This window comes from Cornus florida, unplaced genomic scaffold (genome assembly GCF_030987335.1).
Source record: "Cornus florida cultivar Cherokee Brave unplaced genomic scaffold, ASM3098733v1 CherokeeBrave_3.0.0_Hap2_Chr08, whole genome shotgun sequence".
NCBI classification, from domain to species: domain Eukaryota; kingdom Viridiplantae; phylum Streptophyta; class Magnoliopsida; order Cornales; family Cornaceae; genus Cornus; species Cornus florida.
In genome coordinates, this window is record NW_026775578.1 from 2678745 (window position 1) to 2692417 (window position 13673).

The 13673-nt window shown below is 35.6% G+C and overlaps 2 protein-coding genes and 1 non-coding gene across 3 annotated transcripts; 1 reads left to right on the plus strand and 2 right to left on the minus strand.

The window, feature by feature from the left end:
* Positions 1 to 1168: 1168 nt before the first annotated feature.
* LOC132268545 (F-box/kelch-repeat protein At1g57790-like) lies at positions 1169 to 5002 on the minus strand. Its single transcript, XM_059769376.1, has 2 exons — positions 4924 to 5002; positions 1169 to 2106 (listed from the first exon to the last, which is right to left on the minus strand). The coding sequence occupies exons 1-2, from the start codon at positions 5000 to 5002 to the stop codon at positions 1169 to 1171; spliced, it is 1017 nt and encodes a 338-aa protein (XP_059625359.1).
* Positions 4620 to 4691, minus strand: TRNAP-AGG (transfer RNA proline (anticodon AGG)). The gene has a single exon. It is a non-coding gene; the product is annotated as a tRNA-Pro (tRNA).
* A 181-nt stretch (positions 5003 to 5183) lies between the features above and the next one.
* Positions 5184 to 12693, plus strand: LOC132268546 (uncharacterized). Its single transcript, XM_059769378.1, has 10 exons — positions 5184 to 5265; positions 6018 to 6434; positions 7567 to 10079; positions 10174 to 10443; positions 10587 to 10700; positions 11281 to 11362; positions 11481 to 11547; positions 11636 to 11696; positions 12507 to 12632; positions 12688 to 12693. The coding sequence occupies exons 1-10, from the start codon at positions 5184 to 5186 to the stop codon at positions 12691 to 12693; spliced, it is 3738 nt and encodes a 1245-aa protein (XP_059625361.1).
* The last annotated feature ends 980 nt before the right edge of the window (positions 12694 to 13673 follow it).

Genomic DNA, 13673 nt, shown 5'->3' on the forward strand with positions numbered 1-13673 from the left:
GGTGGGGAATTTTTTTATCTCCAACGTTAAATTATAAGTGTCAGATTGGAGATTTTCAATTTCCTCTCGATCAACCAATAAATTAAAAAAAAAAAAAAAAAAACGAATGAGAAAAAGACAAAACTAGCTAATAATAAATGAGGTGATTTGGTTGCCTCCCAATGAGCAAAAGTAAGCGACCCAGACTTGTGGTGGGCCAAAATAATTGAGGAGTTATGATTCACTTAAGTTTGAAGTGCTGGGCCAATGCTTCCCCATATGCGGACGCGGCCCACTACTTGGGTTGAGATATCATCGTACACTTCGAATAAATTGGAAAAGAAATTTAATTAAGTCAGTTGTAGTAATGACATGATATCATTATCTTATTAAATTTTATCATGTAGTGTGATTTATCTTTTGTTTCATAAAAGGGGCAACAGAATGGGATATAAGTTAAATACGATTCATTTCAAAGATATGTTTAGGGATCTCGAATAGCGGATTGAATTTAAAATTAAGAAAATAAATTAATTAATATTAAACATGTGTAACATCCATATAATTTCCTGGTCTGTCCTTGATGGGCACACAGTAAAACAAGACCAACAAAACTAATAAAAAATTAATAAATGTATTATTTTCTTAGGCAGTTAGCAGAAATAAGGCAAAAAATATGAGCATCATCATGTGCTCATCACTAAATTGCAGACTTAATGACAAAACCTTCAATAGGAATACCCCTCCAACAAACACATTTAGCTCAGGCCCAAAGAAATAGTATAAAAATAAAAAAGTTAAGCATAGTTTTACTAAATGTGTATAATAAGAGTATGGAATAACTTAATGATAAATGACCTGAAAACACTGCCATTTGGTATTTAAAAAATGTCTCAATTAATGTAACTTCAGCAGCACTAGGAATTATCAAGTCTCTAGCTAGTCTCTACTCGATCAATAACATATACTGTGTATGCATTAACTTGATGATGACCTGAAAACACTACAATTTGCTACTTAAATTAATGTAATTAAAAAAAATATTGAGTCTCGATCTAGTCTCTACTCAGTAACAAAAGAATAAAATGTAAATGAATAGAATATGATGGTGAAAACAAAGAAATATACCCATTATTCAAAAAAAAAAAAAAAAAAAAAAAAAAAGGAGAAAGAAGCAAAACCCTCCTCCTCAAAGTAACCAGCTCTGGTTTGGAGGGATTTGATGGAAGCGAGGTTGTATCCATATCCCTTTAAGGTGGCGGCTTTCGGGTTCTTTTGAAGCCTTGACGCTTTCATTGTTAATAAACAAGCGGTTACTACTGCGTGTGCCACAAGTAGAAATGGAGACATTATCCTCCAATTCCAGACCTTTCTTAACATCAGTTTTGCCGAAATAGCTTCTCCGGAATCCGAAGTGTAGACGGTCAGCATTAGAATCGCTATCGTCTTCTATAATCCGATAAAGCATCCATGTTTTATCGCTAACAGAAAAGGTCAATAGCCCATCTTTGTTGTCCAAATAGTAGAAGTGTCCCTCATGATAAGTGGCACATGTAACATTGTCTGAGTAGTCCAAGGGATCATTTTGTTCATGCTTAGTCCATGTGTTGTCTCCCCGGTGTACCACATTTAGCTCCAATTTGAGCTTATCACGTCGGTTAATTACAGAAACAATGCACTCGTGGGACGTTGGAGGAGATGAGAATGCTGCAACATGGTTGGAGAGCTCCGAATGTGGGAACTGTGGGAGGTCTATTTTTGCACCCGAGAAGGGACAGAAGAAGAAAATTGAGCCCTTTTTGAATAAAAGAAGCCATCCTTCATCTGATGCGAGGCAAGTTGCTCCATCCAGTTCCGGGATACTGATTGTGTACTTCTTTTTGTCGGATTCGTTGTACAAGACACATTCTGAATTCTCACCATAGAGTAGAAACCAAGGATTATGGTTTGGTGAGGATTCAATCTGAGCTGAAGCTGTGGAAGAAGCAGAGTGCCACTCCTTACAGGTGCCACGGAAACCGAGAAGCTCAATTAGGCCTAAGCGATCGGCAATTGCTGATACAAGCTCGGGAGGAAGATCAGACCGAGATATTGTTGCAACTTCACCACCATCACTACTTGAGAGAGCTTTTTATTAGCAATTTAGCATGCAAATGATATAAACAAGTTATAATACAACAGGTGAAACTAATAAAAGGGCAGAAGAACCATTCGATTTGCTGCCATTAAAAACAAATTCATTGAAAAATACTATTTTACTCTTTCTCAATAAGTCATTTCTTATTAAATTATTTTTATTATCTTTTCTTTTATGTAATTTTTAATTATACTATTTATCTTACTTTTATTATTAGTATCAATTTATCATAAAAATGAGAAAGAATAAAAAAATTTGTAACTACCATTTTCTAAAATGATTAACTTCTTATTAAAATTTTATTATTTATAGTAATAAAATTTATTATAGTCCGTTTAAAATTTTTTTACCGTAGGAAGTACCTTCTTTTCATACAAAATATTGATGAAAAATCAATAAATTATTTAAATACCTTCTTTTCGTGTAATATATTTATGAAAAATTAAGAAATTAATTAATATATTTATGAAGGCATAATCACGAAGTCGATAAGCTGGTGGCAGAGTAGTAACGAGGACTATGTTAAGGCAGAAGCTTTGTATAAGGGGCGCAATAGAGTGCAAAGGTGACCTGTGTAAGCCAAACTGCCAGAGCACGAGGAAGAGGATGAGGAGGCTCCAAAGTTTGCGTTTGTCATGCAAGAGTGCACGAGCACCTTGTAAGCAAGGCCAAGTGGGGGAAGGTATGTTGGAAAAGACCTTGCCCCACACTTGTGAGATTAAGGAAGATGAGTTTCCCGTAGATGAGCACAATGTGGAGACGGGCACGACAGAGAGCTGCCAGAGGATGACAACATGGGAGGAGAGGTCGTGTCGTGCAAAGAAGAATCCTTAATTGCCATCAATTGATGAGCTTAGTGGCAACGCTAAAGGTGAGAAGACCGGTAAAGGAAGAGTAATTATTAGATGGTCCAAGTCATAAATACTTGGTGAATGTATTAATATATTGTAAAAAAATCTCAACAATGGTCAGGATTTAATTGGTACAAGAAAGGAGATACAAAATGATACAGAAACTTGAGGATGGGTGGAAATATTAACGATTAGTTTGTGTGTTACAGGGACAATCAACTATTTCTCTCTATCCATTATAGCCCATCATATTTATCATAAATCTTGTGAAAATCAAAATAATTAATGAACATGTTTTGTTTAACTAAAATATTATATTATATTGTCGATTCTTTTGTTTTATTTTATTTTATTTTGTATTTTTTCAATACGACCTTTCAGAGTACTCATAATTAATCACATGACACAAACAATCATGATATTTTAAAAATGGATTGAAACAAAGACAACCACGAGAACAAATCTAAGCCTATTAACTGTTCATGTATAGATATAGATGCATAATTCTGAATCGTGTAACAGACGAGGAACGGTATAATCGGTATTACCTCTTATGTTTAGGTGAATCAAGAGCCATGCGAAGAGAGAAGATCGCCCAAGTGCTTGTATCATAAACTAGATGGTGAGTACAATCAGTGACTTGGTATATTAATATTTTGAAGAATGCTAATTGCAGTCGCATTCTTAATTGGTTAAGATTTTTAAAATTATACGCTAGTTAATTAAATGTTTTTGAGGAGTGCTAATTACCGCTCTTATTTTGTTAAGATTCTTAAAATTATAGTCTCCTACTATTATGGACATTTAAAATATAAATTTATAGGACAAAAATGCCCTTTTAACTATTTTCTTTTCGAAGTTGATTCGTATACATATATAAACACGTATATATATCAATAGGATAATGATTATTTTCTTTCTCGATCTCTCTCGTTTTTTTTTTTTTTTTTTTTATGGATTCTTTTCTTTCTTTTTTTAATTGTCTTTTAGCTATATAGCGAGTGTGTATATAATTACTATATATATATATATATAATTATTATATATATATACAAAAAATGGAAAGCTGTCGTATATATATGTAGATACTATACTGTGAGGGAAAAAAAAAGAAAAGAAAAAAATTAGGTGTTTATGTATATGTCCTATAAATTTATATTTTAAATGTCTCAATATAAATCTAATAATGGTAGGAGATACTTAATTGTCTGTGTAATTTTAAGAATTTTAAACAATTAGATGGGTGGCGATAAGTTTCATAGAATTTTCATATCACTGTTTACTATTACCATTGGCCGGAGAGTTTGGATAACACTGAGAGTTTGGCATCTATTAAATTGAGTTTGAGTAGTGTTTTTGTCATTCATTTTGGGTTTAAAGAAGCAGTCTAACCATTATTAACTAGGTGGAGTTTTTGTTGTACTCCAACATTCATTATTTTCTTCGGAAAAGTAAATTTATTAAAAAGTGAATGACAAGTGAGAGAAGAAGAATAAAAAATAAAATTTGAATTAATTTCTGAATTACGGGAAAAAAAATTAGAAATTCATTTTTAAATCAAATTAAAGAAGGAAATAGTAAATTTTGTGAAAGGAGAAAATTGTAACTTCAGCATAAAAGAACAAAATTTAAATAAAAAAGTCGGAACTTTAGGGGCATTCCGAGAATTGAACTCGGGACCTCTCGCACCCTAAGCGAGAATCATACCACTAGACCAAATGCCCGTTCGATTACTGTTGCTTCAGCGCCTCTTTATATTCATAATTTAGTAGCACAATTTTCCCTCCAAAAATTTGATGTACTTCTCACTGTTCATCCAATTGAACCAAATCCTCATACGTCTGTGTCGATATATACAGTATACACACACATATAGATATATGAATGCATAATTTGTCAAACCCTAACATATTTATATTTGATCTTCGGGGCTCTGTGCGACACTGTCGCTGATGCCTTCAATCACACCACTCTCTTCATAATCCGTTAATCTTTCTCTCAGTAAGGTTTTCAGTCTGTCTGATGATCGTGTCATCTTTCCATACTAACATTGTCTTAATTTTTTCTTATTATTTGTTAAGTAATAATCTTTTGGCGGATCAAATGTTCTATTTGAATCGATTTTTCTCTTATCTGAGATTTTATTTGGATTAGGTGGACTGAGTGGGCTTCGTTGGCGATGATGATGAAAAACATCCTGTATAGCTAAGCATCCAATGGCTGATTCTGATACTGAAACGCAGGCCTTTGATTCTCAATCTCCGTCCCTTTCATCACCGTCATCGTTATTATCAATCGGTAACTATAATCAATTTTCATCCTTTATACTCTCTGTCTTATTGCTAAAAAAAACTATCCTCATTGGATTGGATTGGATTGGATATACACATATTTGGATTATGATGGAAATTGAATAAATCTGATATTTCTTTTTGTTGCTGATGCCATGGAACCACGATGTCACAGTCACACATTCACAGGAAACAATAAGAAACGAGCTGAACCAATTAAATTGGCAAATTCTTGACCTTCTGTTTGGTTCTCGGAAAGAAGGACAAGAAAGGAAAGGAAAGGAAAAGAAGAAATAGACCTTTTAAAGCATATTTCTTTTCACTTCCCTTGTTTTAAGATATAAATGTACCCTATAATGATTTGGCTACATTTTCTCCAAATTGTGTTGTTTCAAGTCAGGAATCCCCATTTTTTTTGTTGTTGTGTTGACAAGAAAATGATGATCATCTTTATTGAACATGAAAGAGAGAGAATAATAAGCCAGGCTACACGGAACATGACATCAGCACATGGATAATGCCTTTAAGAGGTGTTATCACTGTGAAAACACTTGACAAAACTTTGTGGGGATGGAGTCATTGAGGCTCATTTAAGTAATTAAGCAAGCACAACATATTCTCCAAATGCTTTGTAAAGATTAAGACCATTGCTTAATTCAATTTCCACTGGGAGTGCAATGGTTCCGTGATACTGAACTGGTTGCTGTCATATATATTAATCCTCTTGTAAAATTATGGTATACGTTTTTCTTTAATCAGATATCACAAGAACAATCTTATGTAAGTTCTCATCTGGCTCAAAATCAGGCAATAGACGCAAGGACAGGATTGCTGATGAGCATCAAAATACTGTACCATTCCATGATACTGTTGAGCTTGAGAGTCCCTCAGCTGAAATCCAAATGAAGAATTCTGATGCTGAGACTGAGGTAATGGATGTTCCAGATTGTGTTGAAAACAGGAGAACTGAGACGGTAGATGCCTATGAGAAATTAGTGGTGCCTGACAGTGACGATGAAGAAATGCATAGAATTGAAGAGACGAATGTCATGGAATTATCTTCTAGTGGTTCCAAGAGAAGAGTTGGACGGGATGCATTAAACATGGAGAAGAGGAAGCTCACTCCTTCTTGTGAGAACGGTTCTGTTGCCTCTGCTGGTAAACAATGCTATGCAGGTTGGTATATACTAGTCCCATTTGAGATAAGATGATGATTATAGCTTCTAGATATTCTCTTATGTTTGTTTGAAGTTCAAATTAGCTGTCTTGTTATAAGATTTTGCTTGATGTTGTAGTTTTTCTAATGCATTAGACCTACATAATATATGCAATTGTTAAATCTCATAGGGGAAAGGGAGGGATAATCTCTCCAGCTTTTCACATCTTGGTCAATTTATAAATACAAATTTACAGTTTGTTTTCATAAAATAAATTGGTTTGATCTGTTTGTTTTTCTAGTTCATTAACAAAATATTATCTTTTTCATCAACTCTGTAGATCTTTGAATGGATAATTGACCTTTTTTCACATGAGAAGTGCAAGAGATATATGGCTACTATTACCAAATGGATTATCTTCATGGTTCTTGAGCTTTTGATTTTAGTTATCTTTATCTTTAAAATTCAACATTTTCTTGTTATTTTTATTTATGTATCATTTTTTGTTGCTATCAAGAATTATCAAGGTTATACATGTTCATTAACAAAATTGGTAAAATGATAAAGTATGACCGAATTTTAAAGTCCTGTCAGTGTGGGGTACTAGGCAGGGTGAGCTCAATAAATACTTAACCTTCCGCATTTTACAAGAAGGGCATTCTGCAATCAATATCTCTTCCTCTGCTTTGCATGTCTGCTGCTTTACCGTCCCTTCGGATGGAATGGATCTGCTGCCGTCCAATGCCCAGTAGATGCTAAAGAAGTGGGTGCTGCCCTCAAACTCCAACCGGCACTCTCACACATGGCAGTTTTAGTTTTTAGTGGTGCACCAGCCAATGTTTCTCGTGACTGAATATTTTATTTTTAAAATGTATTAGTATTTGCCAAAGCTGTAGAAACATAGTTTTTATTGCGCTGGCATGGCATCTAAGGGAGGGGTGGGGTCATTTGTTCAATTATCATTCTCTACCGTCAAAATCATTATTAGCAAAATATTGAACTTAGTTCTTCTCTTTACTTGGACATTCTTCTTTTGGCATTTCTAAAAGCTTTGTATTTTTGTGCCTTTTAAGATTAATCAATTTATAATCTTTTATATGTAAGTGAGAAGTTATCTTGATTCATTGTCTAATTGTCTTGCTTCTTCTCAGTATACATAAGAAGGGGGGTTGGTTCAGTTTATGCACATTCAGTATCGGTCTCTGGTTTTGCTACACACTGTGTGACTGACAATAGTAGTAGTAACGGACCTAATTCTATACAAGTTCATACTCATTATGAGAAACGGCCTGTTGTAAAGGACAATGACACATCCAGAGTGGAAGATCAATTAACTGTTGATGCAAATATAAAAGGTGTTCAGAACCATGACATATGCAAGTGCAATGGGAAAATTAACAGCTTCAAGGATGAGAACAAGAATGGAGCTATGGTTGATGGGGAAATGGTATCTTCATGTAATCGCGAGGCAACAGATGGAGGAAAAGATGCTCCACTGCTTTCTCTTGATCAGGAGCGCGCAAGGCTAAGCTATATTGAATCTCAAGAATCTGGCGAGTCATCACGAGTCAATGCACTTGACTTTGTGGATCACTATCTTTCATCTAACGATGTGAACTTGTTTGAAGAAGTTGCACTTAAGAGTAGTAAGAGGGAGAAATCACCTCCTGTTTTAAGTGCCAAGGGGCCTCAACTTTTGGCCAGAAGAGCCAATCTTGGGGCTGTAGTTGGGAAGTCGAGAACATTTGAATGGGATGACAGCTATATTAATGATAAAGAGGGATTATCTTTAGGGGAAAAAAAGGAATTGATCTTAGATTATGAAGGCCGTGGGTCAAGATCTGTCACCGTGCCACCGAGTGCTGGGAATAATATGGATGTCAAAAAACAGGAGAATGTAGATGTTCAATGCAAAGAAATGGGTTCAATTAATTCAGATTCAAGGTTAATGCTGCGTGATTCAAAAGAGATTAGTGAGGCAGTACAAACTTCTGAAATAGATCCTGAAAAGGATTTTGTCAGGGATTTGAATGAGCAGTTTGATGCAGAATCATCGGGGCGGCAGTTGGAAATTGGTGGCACTGAAATGGACATACCAGACACATTTGATGTTGGTTTTAATACTCAATTGGCTGCTGAGGCTATGGAAGCCTTATTATATGCCCCCATCCCAAGTCCCAACTGCAATGCTGATTATGCTCATCAAAAGCCAGACATTACACTAAAACTTTCTTCAAATGGTGCGACGAAGAGGAAAGCGGCAAACTGTTGTTCCTTTCCTAAGATATGTTCCGATTCAGGAGTCACAGCAAGAAAATCGCGAACAAAGAGGTCTGCCAACAAATCAAATGGGAATATCTCTAGTTTGATTCAAGAACATGCAAAAAACTTAAAAGTGTCTGATCCTGAGTTAACAGTAGCAAGAAAAATGAAGAAGGGTAAGTTGTTGACTGAAAATCACTTAAATTGTAGAAAACCAGCCAATGCGAGGAAAAGCTTGCGTGGAAGATCTAAGTCAATTCACCAAGGAAAGAAAGAAGGAGCTCTGGTGAGCGACAACATCAAAGTGGTTGGTAAAAATATCAGTTCATCAATATCAGTTGAAGATAACTTGCTTGGCAAAGGATCTTCACGAGGGAAATTTAGAAAATTTTCACCCATTTTTCACCGGACTAGGGATTGGTCATCTGTAAAATCATTGGAAAGGATAGAGCATCCAATAAATAGTGCTGGAGAAAGGACAAATAATGTTCTCAAGGTTGGTGTGCCTATGAAAGGAAGAAAGAGGGCCAGTTTAAATGCTGATGTGTTCCAAGTGTTGGGTGTCAGAAAGGAATGTCCCAGGTTAGGTTGCAATACATCAGTGGGAGCGACAAATGGTAAAGTGAGTCAGCAAAGGCGTACAGAAATAGATGTAGATGTAGCTGTTACTGCCAGTCACTTGAAATTAGATTCATGGAGCTATCCCAAAGGAAAAAGGAAAAGTAGGAATCCGCCAGATCAGTCAAGTGGAGCAATCAGCCTGTGTGCAGAGTCAGTTTCTGGGGAAAAAAGCAACTACCATTCTATTGAAAGCAGTAAAAATTCAGAAAGGAACTCCAAAACCACTTGTTTCAGCTTAGAAACCTTAGTGGTGAAGAAGAAAGCAAGGTCATCAGTATATACTCGTCATCAGTGTTCATTAGAAAAGAAATGTGGGGAAAGCATTTTAAGGCAGAATTTTGATGAATCAAATACTGCAGATGTTATGAATTGTGATTATGCTCCCATGAATAATGAAAAAATTCCTCGGGGTCCAGATAGAGCCAAGACCTCATTGCAATCTGGCGAACTAGATGATGTGAATTCCATATCGTTCGCTGATGGTGTTAAGAAGAACATTTTATTAAATGAGAATGATAATAGATCTCTATCATACTGTCCTAACCCAGTTACAGAAGTGTTAGACGAGGCATCACCCATTTTCAAGGGCGATGAGGATTACAAGCAACCATCCAAGAAAAAATTCTCAAGATTACCGCTTTTGAAAGAGCTTACTAGATTAGGGATTGAGTCACTACCTAATTTCGCATCAAAAGATTTGAGAAGACGAAGGAACATGGCAAATGTCCGTGTCTTGTTCAGCCAGAACTTGGATGATGATATAATTAAGCAGCAGAAAAAGGTAGTTATATTTTTTAAAGAATTTGTCTTATCTGCTCAAAATCAGCAATTTGATAAGTTTCAGATTACATGTCTACTGATGGATTTTTCCTCAGATTTTGGCACGACTAGGCATTTCGACTGCATCATGTTGTTCAGATGCTACACATTTCATAACTGATAGATTTGTGCGGACAAAAAATATGTTGGAAGCCATTGCTTTTGGTAGACCAGTGGTTACGCATTTATGGCTTGAGAGCTGTGGACAAGCTAGTTGTTTAATTGATGAGAAGAACTACATCCTGAGGGATGCCAAAAAGGAAAAGGAGATTGGCTTTAGTATGCCTATTTCACTGGCTCGTGCAAGCCACCATCCACTCCTGAAGGTAATTGTACAAGCTTACGTGTTTAACTTAAACCAAATATGCTAGTTGATGCATTTAAATTGGTATTGACATATGGTGCCAATAGGCAGGCTTCTTCTAAGTTGAAGATTCAGTATTAATTATGTGTTTGCTGGTCCCAGCAGGGTAGAAGAGTCTTTATTACCCCAAATGTAAAACCTGGTAAAGAATTGATTGGATGCTTGGTTAAGGCAGTTCATGGCCAGGTATGTAGTTCGGCCAACGTCTTTGAATCTAGGGTGTAAGTTCATTTAACCTATTTTAGATGTCATCTTGAAGTCATGAACTGGATTTGTAAATATATATGTGTTGAACTTATATGAAGCAGAAGGAATCAATTTGCATATTTGCGGACTATGCGGACATAGTTTAGTCAATTTTTCACAAGGAATATATAAATATTGTCATCCTTACGACATAATTTTACACTACCAAAATGGCATCTTGAATCAAGCGTACCTCTATATTACCTGTGTATTTTCAATAATTGAATTATATATCTTCATCTACTCTCTCACTCCATTGTTTGATTAAATTTCACTTCACAATGTCTCAGTTATGAGAGTTCATTTTTTAATTTAAAAATAATAATAATAAATAAATAAAAATGTAAGCAATACACACTCAAGCACGCCACACCGATGTGAGGCTTGAACCGCTCACCACTCCAAAGAGGAGGAGAGCTCATACCACCTAGGTCAATGGCCAATGGTAGATTTGATGAGGTTCCATATACCATCCACCTCCTTAGTGAAATTTATGAGTTTCTAATGATATGCTCCTCAGGCAGTGGATAGAATACAGAGAGCTGCACCGAAGGATTGTGAAATGACCCTAGATGATCTCTTAATTCTTTCTTGTGAACAAGATTATGCTATGTGTGTGCCGTTCCTTGAGAAAGGTATAGATTTATCCTCCATTTTTCCTTTATTTGAGACTTATCAAAAAAAAAAAATTTCCTTTATTTGAGACAACCAGTGATTACTTGCAACATTTTGGAATTTACTGTGCTATGGCAGGAGCAGCAGTTTACAGTTCAGAGCTTCTACTAAATGGTATAGTGATCCAGAAACTAGAATTTGAGAGGTCAGTATGGCAATGAAATAGTGATTACTGTCTTGTTTTCTCCTATATAGCAATAGAATTGGAATGTTACTAAGCCATATTATTTTAGGTGCTTAAAAACATTTCACATACCCATCTGTTTTGCACGCACTGAAGCTGGTAAGAACTTGGTAAGAACTTGCTCCACAATGTTAAGCAGCTAGTGTCCATCAAAGTGTTGTCTAATTTGCATTTTGGACATACTTTGTCTGCTTTAAGGAGCAAAATTAATAATAAAAAAAGAAATAAGTTTTTTCATTCTAAAGCCTGAGAACTACTTTGAATTGCTTAATAATGATTAATTTCTCTCTAGTGTTTCTCCGACTGATGGACACCTTTATAGCACCAACTTCCAACCACACAAATATGGTTTAAAAGCAAATCAATTCTATACCAATTGGGAGCAGATTTTTCTTGTTGGCCTCATCCAGGTCCACTGAGAAATTGACCTGGAAAGATAACCATTCACTTTAGAGACTGCTCAACCTTTATTTTGTTGTTGTGCGACCGAAGCATCTGGATAATTGATTATTCATATAGCCTACTTCAACTGAAGAAAAATTGCAAAAAGGAATTATTTAGAGAGCCAACATGATGCTGAGTCCGAGTTTCTACGATTAAATCAAATTTTTGCCCATAATTTTTTTAGTATTATAAGTGACCTTATGTATCTGGCTATTTGAACCTGATACACAAGCTCTAATACTTGGGATAAACTGAATATTAATATAGCTAGTGGGTCATGTGCTTTTTTGGAAAGATTACTGTATCAACTTATCATTATCATCCTTACCTTTTAATCCAATATGAATGGGGTCAACCATATGAATTCTCTCTTCAATCTCTTTTATTACATGCCATTTCACCTATTTATAATATTTAACTTATTAAAGTCATTTTACTTTGGATAAACTGAATATTTTTGTGTTTCTCAATGACAGACATCACCTCTTCACAGATCATGTCAAGAAGAAATGCTCTTAACATACACCCGAGGAAAGATGGTTTCAGTTTCTCCCTGTAGCAAGATGCAGATAGTTTTCCTTTTTGTTGCCGCATTCCCGGTGGTATCTGCAGATTTCTTTTTTGATTTTTCCTTTTGTTTTTTTGTTTTTTTGGCAGGGCTGATTCTTGTACAAAGACAATACAAAAATTAATATGTCCTTCTAAAATTTTCACCCTTCATGACTTTGAAGATTTTGACAGTGAACTATTGATTGCCTTTAGGACCAATAGGTCAGTGAATATAATTTTATTGCTGTAGAGGTCGCACTTTAGGGGAGGGTGTGTGTGTGTGAGAAGCGGTAGTTTTAGTTAAGCAGTAACATAGACTAATTTCATGGGGTGATCTGTCTCTCTTAAATACCAAAATTTTAAGTTGTGGGGTTGTAATTGGCAGTTTTCTACTGGATTTTGAAAGGTTATGTTTTAGCATCCATGGGTGAGCTCTTGCTCAGCATGACATTTGATATCCATGGAATGGGAGGTCCAACTATTAATTAGGTCACACTAGCACAAGTTTGTGCCAGTGGTAAAGCAGTCAGTTTCTCTTACATGCTAGTATTTCTCTCTCTTATGGTCTTTTTTTTTTTTTTTTTTTAGTTGGCACCAGGAACTCCCCCACGTAGGGCCCCACCATGGGCTACAAACTTGGGGGTGTAGGGCAACCCTTACCATACACCGGGTGAGTCGACGAAACTAAAAGGTTTGGTAGAGGACTCAAACACTGGCCTTGTGTGTGCCAGGCCCAAGTCCCACCATCACTGCTAGTCCGCGGGGGCTCTCTCTTATGGTCTTATATGCATATGTGCACTGCATTTTGGGAGTATTGTGTGAGATTATGACTCGGTCGCGGTTTCCTTGCTGAGAGCACATAAAATTGTTCATTTTGAACTGGATAAGTTAAAAAAAAATCCTTATATAAAAGTAAAGTAAATTAAATTACCCCAAACTAGATTAAAAATTGAGTAGGTTACGAATTACTCGAGATTACGGTATTCTTATATCTTAAATCAGTTGAGCAGTGGAAACATATTTTTTATATTACTCTTTTTCAAAGTTGATGGGTTCAGATATGATATGGGAGAACGCATGAATAATATATATAT

What these genes read in the sequence shown, in the direction of transcription:
- LOC132268545 (XM_059769376.1), bottom strand. Translation starts at nt 5,002, where the DNA reads ATGACACGATCATCAGACAGACTGAAAACCTTACTGAGAGAAAGATTA. An exon ending in AGAGAGTGGTGTGATTGAAG is followed by an intron (nt 2,107 to 4,923) that starts GCATCAGCGACA and finishes GCTAATAAAAAG; the next exon opens with CTCTCTCAAGTAGTGATGGT.
- LOC132268546 (XM_059769378.1), top strand. Translation starts at nt 5,184, where the DNA reads ATGGCTGATTCTGATACTGAAACGCAGGCCTTTGATTCTCAATCTCCG. An exon ending in TGTGCCGTTCCTTGAGAAAG is followed by an intron (nt 11,363 to 11,480) that starts GTATAGATTTAT and finishes GTGCTATGGCAG; the next exon opens with GAGCAGCAGTTTACAGTTCA. An exon ending in CAGAAACTAGAATTTGAGAG is followed by an intron (nt 11,548 to 11,635) that starts GTCAGTATGGCA and finishes ATATTATTTTAG; the next exon opens with GTGCTTAAAAACATTTCACA.